We start from the raw sequence: 16,118 nt of genomic DNA, 5'->3' as shown, positions 1-16,118 counted from the left end.
TTTTATTATTCTTCCATCCACCAATCTAACACACTCTTTCACTCCCCTCGTTGTCTTGTTTGGTGTAACGGATCAACAAGTTCATCCACACAGAGAAACAAATCAACCCTGTGTGTGAAGATTTTTTTTTCTTCCTGTATTCTCTCTTTTTCCTTCCCCTCCCTCCACCGTTCGGCTGACAAAGTTGAGTTGTGAAGCACTTAGTGTCTGAGCTCTTGCTGCTTTATAGCCGCCCAGGTCAGCAGCCCACAGTGTTCAATCCTCACTCAGCTGACAGACGCCATATTACATTACAACGGCTTCTGCTTCACAGATTTCTTCTCCTCAATTCTGCCTGATTTTCTTTCAGAAAAATCTGGATAAAAAAAATACGAAGCATCAATTTCACTATTTTTTTCCTGGATGACATTACACAGTGGTGGTTGAAAGTACTGTGTGTGTATGGAGTTTGTTCTGGTAGTCATTTCGCAAGAAGCGCTGTATTTTTTAGGCTTTTTTCCTTTGGTTTAACCCTCCTGTTGTCCTCATTTACGGGCACCAAAAAATATTGTTTCCTTGTGTATTTTCTGGAAAAATTCCAGGGGTGCCAATATTTTCAGCCATGACTGTATATTCATGGACATTTTGATCCAAAAGCTCAACATACATGAAAGGTGTTTTGTGGTTTTTGCAGAAAAGCCTTGCTCTCTCTGTGATGTTTTTGGACCAATATTGGTGCTAAATTGTGGGAAAAGACTCCCTCAACTCTAGGTCTATCTTGTATGTGCCTGCCTTTTCATTTATGGAACAACATTAGAAATAATACTGTGTCCTACACCGCAAGATTGCTATTAAAACAGCATTTTAATCTGAATCTAGCATTGATCTTTTGAGATAAAGGTTGCAATAAGGGTGTGAAAAATAGAAGTATAAACAGGGATTACTGACGACACCAAAGATGAATTACTTGCAAAGTTATTGGAGCTTTTATGCATGAGTTCCAAGTTGTGTCGGAACACTTTGTGCTGTGATACGAGCAGATAGAACGAATTTCCTCTGAGTCAGATTAACTTCTCTAGCGGCCGATGCTGGAAAACTCCATGGTTGTTCTCTGTAGCTTCAGCATGAATATAAATCAAACGTTGCTGACAGACTTTCCATGCTCAGTTGACCATTTCTGGCAGAAGTGGTGTTTTTAATAGCGGCTGTGTAGATATCTCATTTAGAACACCCGCCGTCTTGTAATATGACAACGTAAGTAAAGAAACACCACCGGCATTTTAGTTGCGATGTTGGGCGACAGGCATAGCTTCTTTTCTGCCTCTTTTCCTTACCACTGATCTCCTAAATTCACCTGCACCAGCCAGCTAAGCCTGCTGCCGGTGGAATACAGATGTCCGTCGCTGACCTCAAATCCCCCACACTCAGCATCCCCACAAGTGGCTTCACCTCCACCCTCGTCGTCTTCTATGATTTTCCTGGCATCCCGTGATAAATAAAGCCATCCCTTTCTTCGCTGCAGCATTCCTTTCTTCTTGTTTTTCTTTTCTCATCTCCTCCACGGCTGACGTCTCAGCTAATGCATATTGACAGGGCTTTTGCGTGTTTTTCATTTTTGCTGATGCGGCGAATTTGCCCAGCTTCCTGCCCCCTCCCCTCCTAAATGGCCTCAGTGTTTCTTTATGGGCTTTGACATATTTCATTAGGCGGATGGTCTTAAGAGGCCTGCCCGGCTTCTTTAATCTGGCTAAAACCCTTTTTTTTCCTGTCTGGCTGAAGCTGCTCTGAGGTGCGCTTCACTTCTCTCCATCTTTCTCTTCGTCACTTTGTCAAGCTGTCCCGCTCTCCCTCTCTTTTTCCTTCCATCTCCATCTTAAATAGAGCTTTGAGTTTCATTCCTCTCTTCGCTTTCATCCTTGTGCTTCTCTCTTGATTATTCTCCCGCTCTTTGTCGCCAGGCTCATCCCCATTTTTAGTATCCTCTCAATCCCGAAACTTAATTTCTCTTTCTCCTCATTCTCTCCGACATCCAATTCTCTCTTTATGAGCACTTTGATTCTCTTTCTCTCAACAGGCTGATCCTTTTTTTAGTCACTCCCGCTCTGTAATCTTCAGTTTTTCTCTCGCTCTCGTTCTCTTTCCCTTTTTCCCCGCTCAGCTGCTGCTGTATCTCTTCCAGCCTTATGTGACTATGGTGAACATGCTCCAGTCTTGGAGACCCGGCCCAGCTTCTCCCACTGTGTTTTGGTTTGCTTCATTTCTGTGTTTTCTAATGATCATTTGAAGAAAGCGTGTCGACTCACCTGTTGCTGTCTGAACTTGAAATGCTGACTAGCTAACGGCTAGCCCTGCAGCAATGCCACCGGTGCCATCACCCTGCGTGCCCATTAGTCCCCGTCGTTTCCCCTCTGCACAGTTTCGTTTAAAACTCGCCAGCATCCCACCAGCGCCGAAACCTCGGCTTTGTTTTCACACTCTTTGTTTTGGTCGTTGCGTAACTGCGTCTCGCTTTGCCTCGCTTCGTCTCCCTCTCTTCCTTTCCCCCTCCATCTCTCGCCTCTTTGCATCCGACGTGTTGTTGATTTGAGTTGAAAGTCACCATGTTGCAGCAGTCTGAAATGGCTGTGCTTTTCCTTGCATTGCTAGACTTGTAAAAATCTGATCTGCTTATTCGGATCAGATGATGACGGTTTAAAATTACAGCAGTGCTAAACTCAGATGTGGTTTTTCCTTTGTCTTTTATCATTTATGGTTTGATGCATTCTTTGGAGCAGTCTGGCTTCGGTTTTAAAGCTGTTATCAGAGGCTTTGAGAAATAAGAAGTAAGGATTCCTAAACTGACCCTGCATTTACACAGTATTAGATCTCTTGGCAACCAGGTGTGAACTAAAAAGTGCAGGAAAACTGTGTGAAAAGAGGCTCTTTTTAACTGTGGCAGCTCATTAAGTGGAGTAGCATCAAGCTGCTGCCAGTGTTTCCTCTCTCTTTGGGTCTTTTGGGGTCAGCTGCATTTTGCTTCTGGTCTAATTGTCCTCGATTCTTGGGTCATGTGCATCAGGTAGGTTTTCCCTGGGAGAGTTTCATCCTTACCGACCTGCACCACTAATTTAAGAGGCCCTGTCTCCAAAAATGACATTCCTATACAGCTAAACTGCATTTGTATTTTCTCCCTGAAAGGAGTGACTGTGATGTTGCAGCAAAGTCTGTGTCAGGTGATAGAAGGGGAGGATGCTGGCGTAAGTCTTCAACAGTGCTTTAATCCAGGAGACCAGTGGTGCATGTCATGTTGGGACCTTTATTCTTAGACTTAACCCTCCTGTTGTCTTCATTTACGGCCACCAAAAAATATTATTTCATTGTCTGAAAAAAATCCAAAAATTAAGCAAAAAAATCCCCTGAATTTCTGAAAATTTGCAAAACTTTCAGGAAGAAAATGCCAGTAATTCCTTAAAAGTTTTGCTTGAAAGTTTTATTTTAAAAAGTCCCCCAAATTTGGCAAGAAAATTCTTGTAAATATTTTCAAAAAATGAGTAAAAATCTTCCAAAAATAAAATCCTAAAAATATCTAAAGTGATTACATATATATCAGTAAAACTTCTAATATTTTCTTCAAGAAGATTCACAAAAAATCAACCAAAATTCAGCGAAATTCATTGGATTTTGATAGATTTTTTTATGAATGTTCTTAAGAAACATTTTTTTTAAACATTTGTTTTTCCCATCAAAAAATTTTCGAAAACTTCCCAAAAATGTTGAAAATGTGGACATCAGAAGTTTCACTGTGAAAATATTTTTTTCCCCACATTTTCAAACTTTAAAACAGGTCAATTTGACCCGCAGGACGACATGAGGGTTAAACTTTTTTTGAATTTTCTTGGAAAATTCAACTCAAAACAAGATAATTTCAAGATTGTTTGACTTAACAAGATATTTAAGATACATTGTCTTAAAACAAGTCCCTCCATCTGCTGAAATGTCTCTTGATAAGTGAATTTATCTTAAATCAAGTGGGATGAGACATTTGGACTAAAAACAAGACGAATAGACTTGGTAAGATTTAGAGTTTTTGCAGCGTGCTTTTAGAATCAGCCCCAAATGGCCATTTCAGGAACTGCAGTTGCTGGTGCTTCTGCATTGGCTTCATTTTTCATCCTCGGAGATGAAGATCTTCACATACGTATCATTTTGCCGGTGCGTGCTCATGTATGCCTCTGAATTTATGCACCCTACAGTCCTCCCTCACTGCACAGCCATTTTTACCGTCCACGCATTTACAAATGGCATGTGTCCCGCTCTTCACAGTTCCCACCAACTCTCATCCATACCCTGCCATCCCCGCTGCGTAGCTGTAATCCAGCAGAGGTAGGCAGTAATTATGAAATGGCCTTTTAAGTCCCCTCCAGTTATTAAAGCCATCCATCTAGGTGAAGGCTAAACACAAACAGCCCATATGTCCCATTCTCTCAGACATCCAAACAGCTAAACACGATTACTGCCAGAGCAACGCCTCCATCCTCTGCCTCTGATGTAGCCGAGTGCATTCAGGCAGTGATGGAGAGAAGCTTAATGATTGACCAGGTCTTTGATTGGAGTAGAGTTTTGATTGGCCATAGCATGGATTAGATTTGCTTTTACTGGCTACACAGTTGTATGGAGTAATTTGATTTGAAGTCAGGTTTGTCAGACGATTGGAATGTAATTATTGCGCCATAAGTTTACCCTTTTTTTAAAGAATGTAGCAGTAGAATCATTTATGATTCTGTTCTGACTGTTTGTACAACTGATGCAACACATTTTGGACCCGTTCAAGTAGACTAACACATCACTGGTTTAGTTTTTATCCTATGTTGCGTTAAGAAATCTATAATTTTCAAATCTGACGTACTCCTAATACCACGGTGCTATTTAACCCTCCTGCAGGTCAAAACTGACCTGTTTTAAAGTTTGAAAATGTGGAAAAAAATGTATATTTTCACAGTGAAACTTCTGATGTCCACATTTTCAACATTTTTGGGAAATCTTTGAACAATTTTTGGTGGGAAAAAAGAAATGTTAAAAATGTTTCTTAAGAACATTCACAAAAAAATCAACCAAAATCCAGCAAATTTTGCTGTATTTTGGTTGAATTTTATGTGAATGAAAATATTAGAAGTTTTTTTGATATATATGGAATCACTTTAGATATTATTATGATTTTTTTGGAAGATTTTTACTCATTTTTTGAAAATATTTACAAGAATGTTCTTGACAAATTAGTTTTATTTAACAACGCTTTTTAAGGGAAACTTTTAAGGAATTATTGGAATTTTCTTCCTGAAGGTTTTGCAGATTTTCAGAAATTTGGGGACTTTTTTAGGCAAAATTTTTGGATTTTTTTCAGAGAAGGAAACAATATTTTTTGGTGCCCGTAAATGAGGACAACAGGAGGGTTAAACTCCAGCTCCCTGAAATGTCATCATAGGTTTGTTCCAATAAAGGTTTTAAATCCCCATATTCAGTGCATTTAATCCAAGCAATGAAGATTACAGTAGTGTCATGAGCGACTTTTCTGTGCTCGGTCCATTTCTTTGTGTCGTTTAAATACTTAAAATCCATGCATAAACATTTATTGAGATGGGATTGTGAAAAGCCATTGTAATGTGAGAACTTTTAAGGCCCCTATTGAATTACATAGCCTTGATTGAAACCTTTCCATCCCTTGTAACACTGCGCTTCATGCCTCCGTTGGATTAAATTCGCTAACCTTTATTGAGCGGGGCGACACCGGCATCCTGCTGTCTTTTACAGGTGTGTGGACTTTATGTACCATGTGTGTTTATAGCAGGGGGCAGGTCAGGGCCTGTTTTACTGGTCTCCAGAACAACGGCTTCGGGTTTTATTGGTCGATCCTGAGATTGGGTGCGAGATTGAAAAGTGTGTGCGGACCTGCGTGTCACATGTGTGTTCCTGCAAGTGTGCAGCAAATTTAAGGAACCGTGTCCAGGAGCTGCACTGTTGACGAAAATGTCTCCTTGGCAACTCGGTGCCACCAGTCACCACACATCCACACAGACTTAACTGCCACTGCCACCCCCGGCAGTTTTAATGGAGGGGGGCCACTTTCTTGTAACCGTGGCAACCTTTTCCCAGTCTGCTACAAAGCTGCTTTCCGTGGAGCACAGTGGAGTCCAGTTGATAGGCAAGTGTTTGTCAGAATTGTTAGGATGCTTCAAAGTATGTGGGTTTTCTTGCTTCTGTGCTGGTGCCAGAACAACAACATCAACTTTACAATGAATAAGGGAAGATCCAGCTTAATGATTTGGTGTCAGCTACCACATAGATTGGATAATTTAAAGTGAATAACATTGATTATCTCATTAAAGCAGCACCTGTCTATGGGGGTGATTTATTAGGCAGCAAGTGAACAGTCAGTTCTTGAAGTTGATGTGTTGGACGCAGGAAAGCAGCATTTGGATGTGAGTGACATTGACGAGGGCAAAACTGCGATAACTAGACGACTGTCAGAGCTTCTCCAAAATGACAGGTCAAATGGGGCGTTGGTGGTATACAGTGGTTCATATTTAACAACGGTGGTTTAAGAAGGGACAACATTGGTTATAACTAGTTATATCAGGATGCCACGGTTCCAAGTGTGCGACGCTCACTTTTAAAGTGACACTTTTTAAAGTACAAAGCAGCATCATGAAGCAGCGTTAGTCCTTGCAGGGCCTGTCAGTGCAGCGCGACCCCGAGGCTACGTTCCAGGCAAAGACTTCACTCCTGTCTGCTCAGCACAGACACGACAGCACTACTCACAATATACATATCACACTATGATGTCGGTGTGTGTTGAGGTGGATATTTGCATTTTCGTGGAGTTGTGCTAGTACCTACAGCATGCATGCAGGTGTGGTGTTTCTGAATGGATGCTTGTGTATCGGTGGATCCTTTCCAGTGTTTATGTGTTCAGTGTGGCACCATTTACACTGGTAATTGGCAGGTTCTTTGTTTTCAGTCACATTTTTCCTTTCAGGAAGTTGTTTTTGTGCCACATTTCTAAGAAGCTCCTTGTTAATCCAAAGCGGAAGGAGCACTGTTTTACAGTAAACATCATTAGCCCAGTCAACCACTGTTAAAAGTTTTCTTCTCACACTATCATTGATTCAAGTGGGAAATGCTGGAACATCTTGGATTGGGGAGCTTTAAGAGAAGAAGCAAAATCTACAACCTAAATCACAATTCATCCCATAGATTTTGATGATTAGTTGTGCGTATTGTTTGCTACATACAAAGCCTGTTACTATAAAGGCTAAAGCCCCAATTAACCAATCTCTGTATCCCGTCTTTACTCTGAATTTAAACTGATACTCCTAACTAGAATTGGTGATTTCTATCTGTGCTGCTTCGACACTTCTTTCTAGACGTTCGTCCGCTACCTACTGACACCTATTCTTCGTCTTTCATGTTGTTTTAAGTTTACAAAATGTGAAATGCTTCCATTGAACATGTTATCCATCTTCTTCCTCCATTGTGAGATGCTTATTCCACACATGTACTCCAACCAGCTTAGACTGCAGCTGGTGTTGGTAGTCCGTTAACTCATCACAGGAAAGCTTTATTAAGACTGGCGTAGTAACACATGGACCAGTTTTGCACCTACTGCAGGTTCTGACCCTCTAGTTTGCTATCATCGCCAGCTGGAGTTGACCAGAGTCTTACTGGAGAAGCAGCTAAACGACACAAAACACTGTCAGCTGGTTAGTCGCAACTACACTTTGAAAAGAAAATGCTAATATAATCCACCCTGAGAGACACGATCCTCTGGAAAGCAGATCGTATGTCAAATTCAGATCGTCCTCGATAGCAGGTTGTCAATCACCCCAATCCCTGATCATTTAATCACACTATAGGTTTGATTTACATGATGGACGCTGGTTTTATTATTGTCAGCTTTGTTTTTTAGAAGTCAGATTTTTTTTTGTCTGTCTGTGTTCTCATGTTGTTGTTTTTTTTAAATTCTTTATCAGTTTTAACAGTTTTTAGTGATGGGTACAATTCGCCAACGTGTCCACAATATTATCATTGTTTGTTTTATAAAAAATAATTTCCCATCAAAAAAATAAAATAAATAAAAATGCGAATCTCTTTAAGAACATTAAGGGGTGACCATTACATTGTCTTTAAATTTTCAGCTAGTCCAGGCCAGAGTCCGGACTAAACATGGAGAAGCAGCATTTAGCTGTTATGCTGTAAACAAGTGGAACAAACTGCCAGTGGAGATTAAACTTTCACCAAATGTAGACACTTTTAAATCCAGGTTAAAAACATTTATTTTGTTTAACTATCTGCACCTCACTGTAATGCTCTCAGTGTTTTATGTAAAGCACTTTGAATTGTCTTGGACATGAGGGATGTTATACAAATAAACTTGCCTTGCCTAGATTGATTTACAGCCTTTAATTGTGCAAATAGGCTAAAGCTTCAGGAAGACAGATATAATCAAAGTAGACCAAGTGGCCATTAAGACAAACTTTAAAAATCGTGCTCACACCGACTACAACTCTGGTTCTCACAGATCAGTCAGCAGTGTGGCATGAAGGAGATGCTGACGGAGGTTTAACTTGCTGCAGATGTATTCTAGCTACAACCAACTGGGTTTGTTTTTGCTGCTGAAACGGAATCCTAAGCTGAAGTGAAATAAAATGAATTGTCGGAGTCTTCCCAGTTCCTGCTGATAAAAAATTAAATGAGCTGTTGGGACTCTAATGAGAATAAACACAATGCTGGGGAGATACTTTGTCCAGTGCTGCTGGAGTGGAAGTATGCAAACTGTGAGGCAAATTATGAGGCATCAGCTACTGATGAAGCCTTTTAAGCTTCACCCAACAGACTTTTAAAGGCGCTCCTGTAATTGGATGTTTGCTCCCAACATGCACCTTGGAGTTGTACTTTTCCTCCAACTTTTCTGTAAACACAGTATTGTACCTCAGAGCTTTTACGAAATAACGCGGCTCTGCAACTTTTTTCTGATGATTTATCTGTGAGTTTTATGTCCAAGCCTTTGAATTACTGAACCATCATCTAACATTACAGTTGAAGGAAAAGTTTCCTCTGAAAGTTGCTAACAGCGTGAGATCAAAGTAGCAAAACGGAGAGTAAAAAACGTGACATTCTTGCTTGATCTTGGATGGAGGGAGTGTTGCAGCTGTGAAGGGCATCGCCCATCATTCCCGGCCTTTTTGGCTGTTCGGCTGTTTGTCAAATATGTGCACCAGCTTGAATCAGTGGCAATCAGGCAGACATGATGCGAATGGATCCGTGAGAGCATCTGCTGGCACAGCGGGCAGCGATATGTGATAAACGCGGATTTCACCCTCCATTGGATCGAGCTGGCGATGATAGCCACCTCTCTGCCGCTCATCCATCCTATTAAACCCTCATTATTCATTTACCTCCAGCCTCTACCGCCTGACATGCATGGAATGAGTGTGCTGCCAGCTCCGCACACAAACACACTCCAGCAAAAAAAAAAAAAAAAAAGGGAATTGTGCTCATATTTCAAGGACGCACACCGCTATCTCACACAGGCAGTATCATGACTTTCATTTTTTATTTTATTTTTTTTCCCACTTGGAACAAAATTCTCACATTTTGTAGTAAATACACATGTGCCCACGCACTCAGACACACACAGCTTCTCTGTACAGAGCGGCAGTGCATTGGCAAGGAGCTTAATTCTATCAGGCTGCGAGCTGGACAGCCGTAATTACATTTGTGACACAAATCCTGCCTCTCAAATTGAGCGTTTTATTCCTGAGCGCTCCCCCCTCTCTATTTATAACCCCTTATTCCCCATAAATCCCACTTCCTCTCAGAAAGTCAATTTAGGACTTAAAAGGCAGCAACGCTCCGCTTACTTTTCCTCCTCCTTCGACTCTATCTCCGCTTCAGTTTCACTTGCCCCTTTTTTCCCCGCTCTACTTTGGAGCTTTGAAGCCTCTGAAATGACAAAAAATATGTCTTAAGCAGTGAGTGCCGTGATGCGGGAAAGTCATCCCTACAGAAAAGTTTCAAAATGAGAAAACGCTGCCTGCAATCTGTCTGCAACTTCTTTGAAGAGTGCTTGTCTCTGTGTCATTGTGATGCACAACTGGGATGGGTTGGCTGCTTTTCTGGGTTAAAAGTGTTTTTACTTCGCCCTCCTTGGTCACCTGTCCTTCAGTTTCTCCTCCAACCTGAATGTCAAGTCTCCTTTGACAGCAGCTTATTCCGCATGACATTTAGTCTCTTTCCTCCTTTTGTCTCATCTTTTTCTTGCAGCTCTGTATTTCCTCGACTCTCCCCTGCCTTCTCCAGTCTTTTCCTGGCGTCTCCTCCCTCTGCTCTCCGATCCCCTGCTGAATCAGCCGTGGCCTTCATCGCGTTCCCGCTCCTCCATCTCCTCTTCCTTCCTCTCTCAAGTTGGAGGCCATACCTGAGCATAGTATGATGGCAGTTCATTTATTCCCCATCTCTCTTGCATGCTTGAGCCTGTCAGTTTCTATAGCGCTGCTCCTAACCTGTCCCTGTACCACTCCACCTCATTCATCCTTTCTTTTCTGCTGCCTTATGTTTCTCCTATAGGGCTCTACTTATTTCTGTCAAACCATTTTTTCACGCTCTCTTTACTTCTCTCTCTACATTTCATCTTCATGGCTTCATACTTCAGAATTTTTATATTTTGGAGCGTCATTCCTAAAAGGTATTTCTATTAAAAAGAAAAGCTGATACCGATGGCTCATATCCAAACCTTCTAAGATGTCAGGTCTTAACATATCAGTATGTTTAATGTAGTCTCTATAAATATGAAAGGAAGTTTAGATATGTATATTTTTCTTATGTCGAAGAAGTTCTGAGACTGTGCATAAAAAGCAGAAACTGTATTGGATTTAAATGTGACCGCTATCCTCTTCAGAGTAGTGTGTGTTGCAGTACACTGCTCCCAGTGCTCATGCAACACCTGGAATGCTTTCTGGAAGTTCCGTTTTAAACCACTTGCAGATGTGCATGTGCAGTTTCTCCCAGGACCACAAACTTAATTCATGTCTAGCATAAGGCTGGACCCGAATATCCCAATATTCAGTCGTTGTGGGGGCATCCGAATATTCATTTTGAGATCCGAATACTCAGATTTTACCCTCGCCGCCACAAAGTAGCTGCTTTACTGTCATGAAGCATTGGTATATCTCAGTCTTGTGGGCTGCAGTAACCTCTGGGGTCAGCATTACTTTTGATAGGCCTGTTGACTGACAGTAAAACACGGACCTACCGACTCTGACGTCATGCTTCACTTCGCCCATGTTTGGAAACAGAAGACAGAATGCAGAAGACGGAGATATCCGTGCTAATGCTAACACTGTGGACTCCATGAACTCCCTGAGGAGCAACATCAAAGTGCCAAGCAAGAGATGGAGCAGTATTTCTCAGACTCTACTAGACTCCAGTCTGGCCCCCTTTATGGTGGAAACAAAACTGTGACTGTTATCCTAAACTGCCATTAACAGCCAAATACTGCCAGTCTTTTGCACTACCTGTCTCATTTATATATTCTATATATAAGTAAGACGGACGAGTCAAATATTCGAATATTCCTCATTAATTGGGCCCAATTATCCGGAGCTCAGAAGTTGCTATTCGGACTAGCCCTAGTCTGCCATCATCACTGGTGGAAAAAAGGGTCTACAGCTACGACGCAGAGGCCAAATAGCAGTCTTGTAATTTTCTGATCACACTTTGTCCCATTCTGGTACAGTTCAGATTCATCTCCATCCTTAGTTTAATGTTTTCTTTCACCTTCACTCCTGCTTTGAATAAACATAATTGGACTTGATGTCCTACAATGTTCATTTATGACTTATAACTATTTATTTTATTCAGTGCTTTGGATTTTTGCTGATTTCAAGGCATAAACTGTAACAAGATGAAAGAATTATATGAAATTCAGCTTCTTTGTACAGTACAAAACACTTCAATGGCAAAAAAGCCTAACAATGCAGAATAAACAACACAAGGGATGACATCCAAGCGTGTAGGTACAGTAATACTCTTGGTTAGTCGTATCATTGAGTGGGATAACCGTACAAAACATCACATCAGTCATTAGTATCGTTTTTTTAGACGTTGCTGTTTACAGAAGTGCCTCAAGGTAACCGGTTGTTACATTCAAGTGCCTCATAAGCAAGATGAGAAAAGCAATAACACCCATAATAAAATGACTAAGCTGTGTTGGTGGCGTGGATCCAAATATTGCAATAAGGGTGTGATTTGAGTTCTATAAATATAGGAGACTTACGGTTTCTAAGGGCTGAGCATGATTGGAATATGTCTCAAAGATCTGGCAGAAAGTAATTCCAGCTGGGGGTTAATGCTGCCAGTAGACACAGCGGACAGGAATACACATAAAAGCATGAAGTTATGAACTAATCCCAGTTGCCCCAGCTTCCCCTCCTGCAATTTTTAAATGAACTGAATTCAACCTAAATTGAATTGCAGGCAGCATTAAGATTTTCGACAGTTTAATGCAGATGCACTTTAGATAAGGACATATTACTGCAGGAGATGTGTACAAATTCAATATTTAGTAAGCAGAGGGCAGAGTTTTGCTAAAAGCTTAGGATCTCCATAAAATCATTCTGTCTCCTTTTATCAGTGGCTGCATATCCACTTTAGAGCACAACTCCCTCGCTCATTCATCAGCCGGGCTTCGCTTTTCCCCCTCTGTCCTTCCCTCTTCTCCTCTCTTTTATGTTTTGAAAGTTTTGGAAAACAAGAAAATGAGCTTTTGGAAGGATTAGAGTGATGGTCGGGTTCCCCCATGTGCTGTAAAACTGCTAATGCCTATCTCATCTGTCTTTTGAGTTATTTGAAACTTTAAAGTTCTTCTTCTAAAAGCAGTTTTGAGGCAGCCTGCCCAGCTTCATAAAGTCTTGCTAAGAACATGTTTACGTAGCCAAAGCTCCCATTCATTTTTTCCACTCCCCATTCAGAATCAGACTCTGGTTCATAGACTGGCTGTATTTAATCTTATGTGTCTGGATCAAACCACTACTTGCAGTCAGCATGCACCACACCGATATTGTCGGCCCGATATTGGCATAAAAATGTAATATCGGTCAGTATTGTTATCATTTTTTTTGTGTATCATGAAAAGCGATAAAATAATGCCTGGATTGCTCTGGCATTTACCGGAGACATAGAGGGAGTGAGGGAGAGTGTGAACTGTTGCTTGAGACAGCTATAAAAAAAAAAGGCAGAAATATGGCATTTTTTTCTACAGCTTAAGTTGAAGTAGTATTGACATATCGGTTATTGGCAAAAAAAAAAAAGCCAATATCAGACATCCCTAACCACAAGGGAAGTTGGTTTACCTTCGACTGGCTGGGTGTAAATTTGAGACGTGAAGTGGTCCAAAATGAGCAGGAAAATGAAGTATCGCACCAGATCTTTCCTCACTCTCAGGCCCACCCACTGTTTCTTGTTTCTTCGGTCCCACAGAGCCTTCAGCTGGAGGAGCTTTAGGCCCAACCCTGGGCCTCTGGAAGTCCAGCTCCCTGGAGAGCCTCCAGACGGCCATGTCGGAGGTCAAGCAGAGTCACATTCAAGCTCAGGTGCCCTTCCATCGCCCACGGCCACACATGGTCCGGGGCCGCGGGTGCAACCAGAGTTTCCGCATCGCCATTGACAAGTCCTACGACGGACCTTCTGAAGACGGTAAGACTTCTCAGTGGCATTTTTACACACATAAATAAGTAGGTGCAGATTTAGAAAAGATTTTGAACTACAAGAAGAGGCACGCACAACAAAACCGTCCACTGTAAGGAATGTTGCTTTTTACTGCACGACTGTTGCTGTAATATAAGGTTTCTTTTCTTGACGTTGTATCCATTTAAAATGAGAGACTGCGCTGCCAACGCACATCCCTTAGGCTTTATAACACACTGGCACTCAAGAAGAGCCCGAGGCCTGCCAAGGGACAGCGCTTAGCCTAAGTACCTTAATGAAATGATTTTATCCACTCAGCAATTTGGAAAGAACAACTTTATATCTTACAGCAGCATATTTTTAATGCTCAGCCTCGTGACCACACACATGTGGAGGCTGAATGTGTGTGATATGCATGCGAGATAATGATGTTTGGAGATGGAAAGCATGCGTTGTGAAAAATTAAAACTCTGACAGTTTTTCTTTTTATCATTTGGTACGGAATGATAATTATGAATTTTAAATTTAGAATTAATTTTAGACTTTAACAACTCCCGAATCAGTTTTTTTGATACTTTCAACCAGAGATGTCAAACATGCGGCCTGTGGGCCAAAACCGGACCTGCAGAGGGTCCAATCTGGCCGACTTTGTAAAGTGTAAAAAATGCAGAGAAGACATTAACTGCAGATTGTAAATTTATAAAACTATAAATTTTAAATAATTTGTAGATCATGACAAGTTGTTTTGATCATAAAGTAAAATACTAGATTGTTCTTTTGTTGTTTTGTGTCTCATTTTTGTAATATTTTGTCTTGTTTTTATTATTTTTGTCTCTTTTTTTGTCTGACTTTTGTTGTTTGGCACATGTTTTTGTCCTTTTGTTTCTCATTTTTGTCATTTTGTGCCTCTTTTTTTGTCTTGTGTGTTTTTTGTCTTATTTTTGTCATTTTGTGTTTTGCTTTATTCGCTGTTTTGTGTTGTTTTTGTCATTTTGTGTTTTGTTGTCTCACTTGTGTTGTCCATTTTTTTGTTGCTTTGAAACTTTTTTGCCAAATTTTTTCTCTTTTTTGTTTTGTTTCATGACGTCATTTTCTTTATTGTTTTTGTCATTTTGTGTCTCATTTTTGTCTTGTTTTGGTTGTTTTTTTGTCTGTTTTTTCGGTCTGACTTTTGTTGTTTTGATCATGAAATAAAATACTATATCGTTCAGTTCCAGATACCTGTGATTAAATCTTTTGTTCCTGTAGACACTCTGTGATCTGTAAGTTGTAACGTGTAAATGATAAACTGAGACATGATGTTGCTGAAATTGAACTTGTTTTTCTTCAGAAATTTGAGGTTGTTCATAATGTTTTGTAAAAGATGTTTCCTTAAATATGAACATTTTCAGAATGTACTTTTTTGCACTAAAACAAAGGAAACATTTGGAGTTGTGGTTATTTATTGGTCATGATGCTGTGATTTTACTGGTCCGGCCCACTGGAGATCAAATTGTACTGAATGTGGCCTCTGAACTAGAATGAGTTTGACACCCTTGCTTTAAACCAAACCTGGCACATTGGATCTTTCAGAAAAGATTCACTATAGGCTCATAAATATGACATTCATGAGTGTATATTCCAGCTGCACCCTCACACCTCCATGTCTGTCCACATAAACCCTCCTCAGATGACGACCTGTCAGAGCACAGCTCCGGCCACGAAACAGCCGCCAGCAGCTCCTCTCGCCAGGGACTGGACGAGGACGGAAAGAAGAAGAAGAAAACCAAGCCAAAGAAAAAAGACAAGAAGAGCAAAGGGAAGAAGAAAGCAGAAGATTCTGTGGACGACCCGGAGAAGAAAACCAAGAAGAAAGGATTTGGCCTTTTAAGGTAGGAGATCTTCACGTGTGTAAAACAATAAAAAGCTACTTAAAGAGCCCCTATCATGTTTTTGAGGGTTTTCCCTTTCTTTTAGTGTGGTATAGATTTTTTCTGCATGTAAAAGCCCAGAACAAAGTGAGTTATTCTCTGCTCCTAATCTGGCTGAAACACCTTGTTTGGAGTCCAGGATTGTCTTCTGTGACTTATCTACATCATCATGTAACTCATTTTTACAGTTTGGCCTTAAACCCAAGAATGAGCAGCTTCCTCACAGTCCACCATTGTTTCCCTGCTAGATCTTCTTCTGCTCGGTTTATCTCTTTCTGCCCTCTTCGTACGTAACCAACATTGCCTCGCTTTTATCAGGCCAGCTGACCAATCAGGGCTTTTCATTCAGGGGGTCTTAAAGAGACAGGAGATAAAACGAATAGAATAGGTGTCACAGCAATGAGAAAAAAATGTTTTTTGGACATTAAAGTGTGCAAACACATGCTAGTAAACCCCAAACATGAAATTAGAAGAAGCAATTAGCACATGATATGGACTCTTTAAGGTTCC

At 40.8% G+C, this 16,118-nt stretch overlaps 1 protein-coding gene across 4 annotated transcripts in view; it reads left to right on the top strand.

The window, feature by feature from the left end:
* pard3ba (par-3 family cell polarity regulator beta a) overlaps window positions 1-16,118 on the top strand; it is a 210,630-nt gene that overhangs the window by 109,279 nt on the left and 85,233 nt on the right. For all 4 annotated transcript variants that reach the window (XM_055008546.1, XM_055008545.1, XM_055008547.1 and 1 more), the window contains 2 exons: window positions 13,492-13,707; window positions 15,368-15,569. In XM_055008546.1, the coding sequence (XP_054864521.1) occupies window positions 13,492-13,707; window positions 15,368-15,569 (418 nt within the window). The remainder of the gene's footprint in view (window positions 1-13,491; window positions 13,708-15,367; window positions 15,570-16,118) is intronic.

This window comes from Amphiprion ocellaris, chromosome 24, assembly GCF_022539595.1.
Source record: "Amphiprion ocellaris isolate individual 3 ecotype Okinawa chromosome 24, ASM2253959v1, whole genome shotgun sequence".
NCBI classification, from domain to species: Eukaryota; Metazoa; Chordata; class Actinopteri; family Pomacentridae; genus Amphiprion; species Amphiprion ocellaris.
The sequence above is the reverse complement of the archived record's forward strand: the minus strand, read 5'-3'. Positions and strand labels throughout refer to the sequence as shown.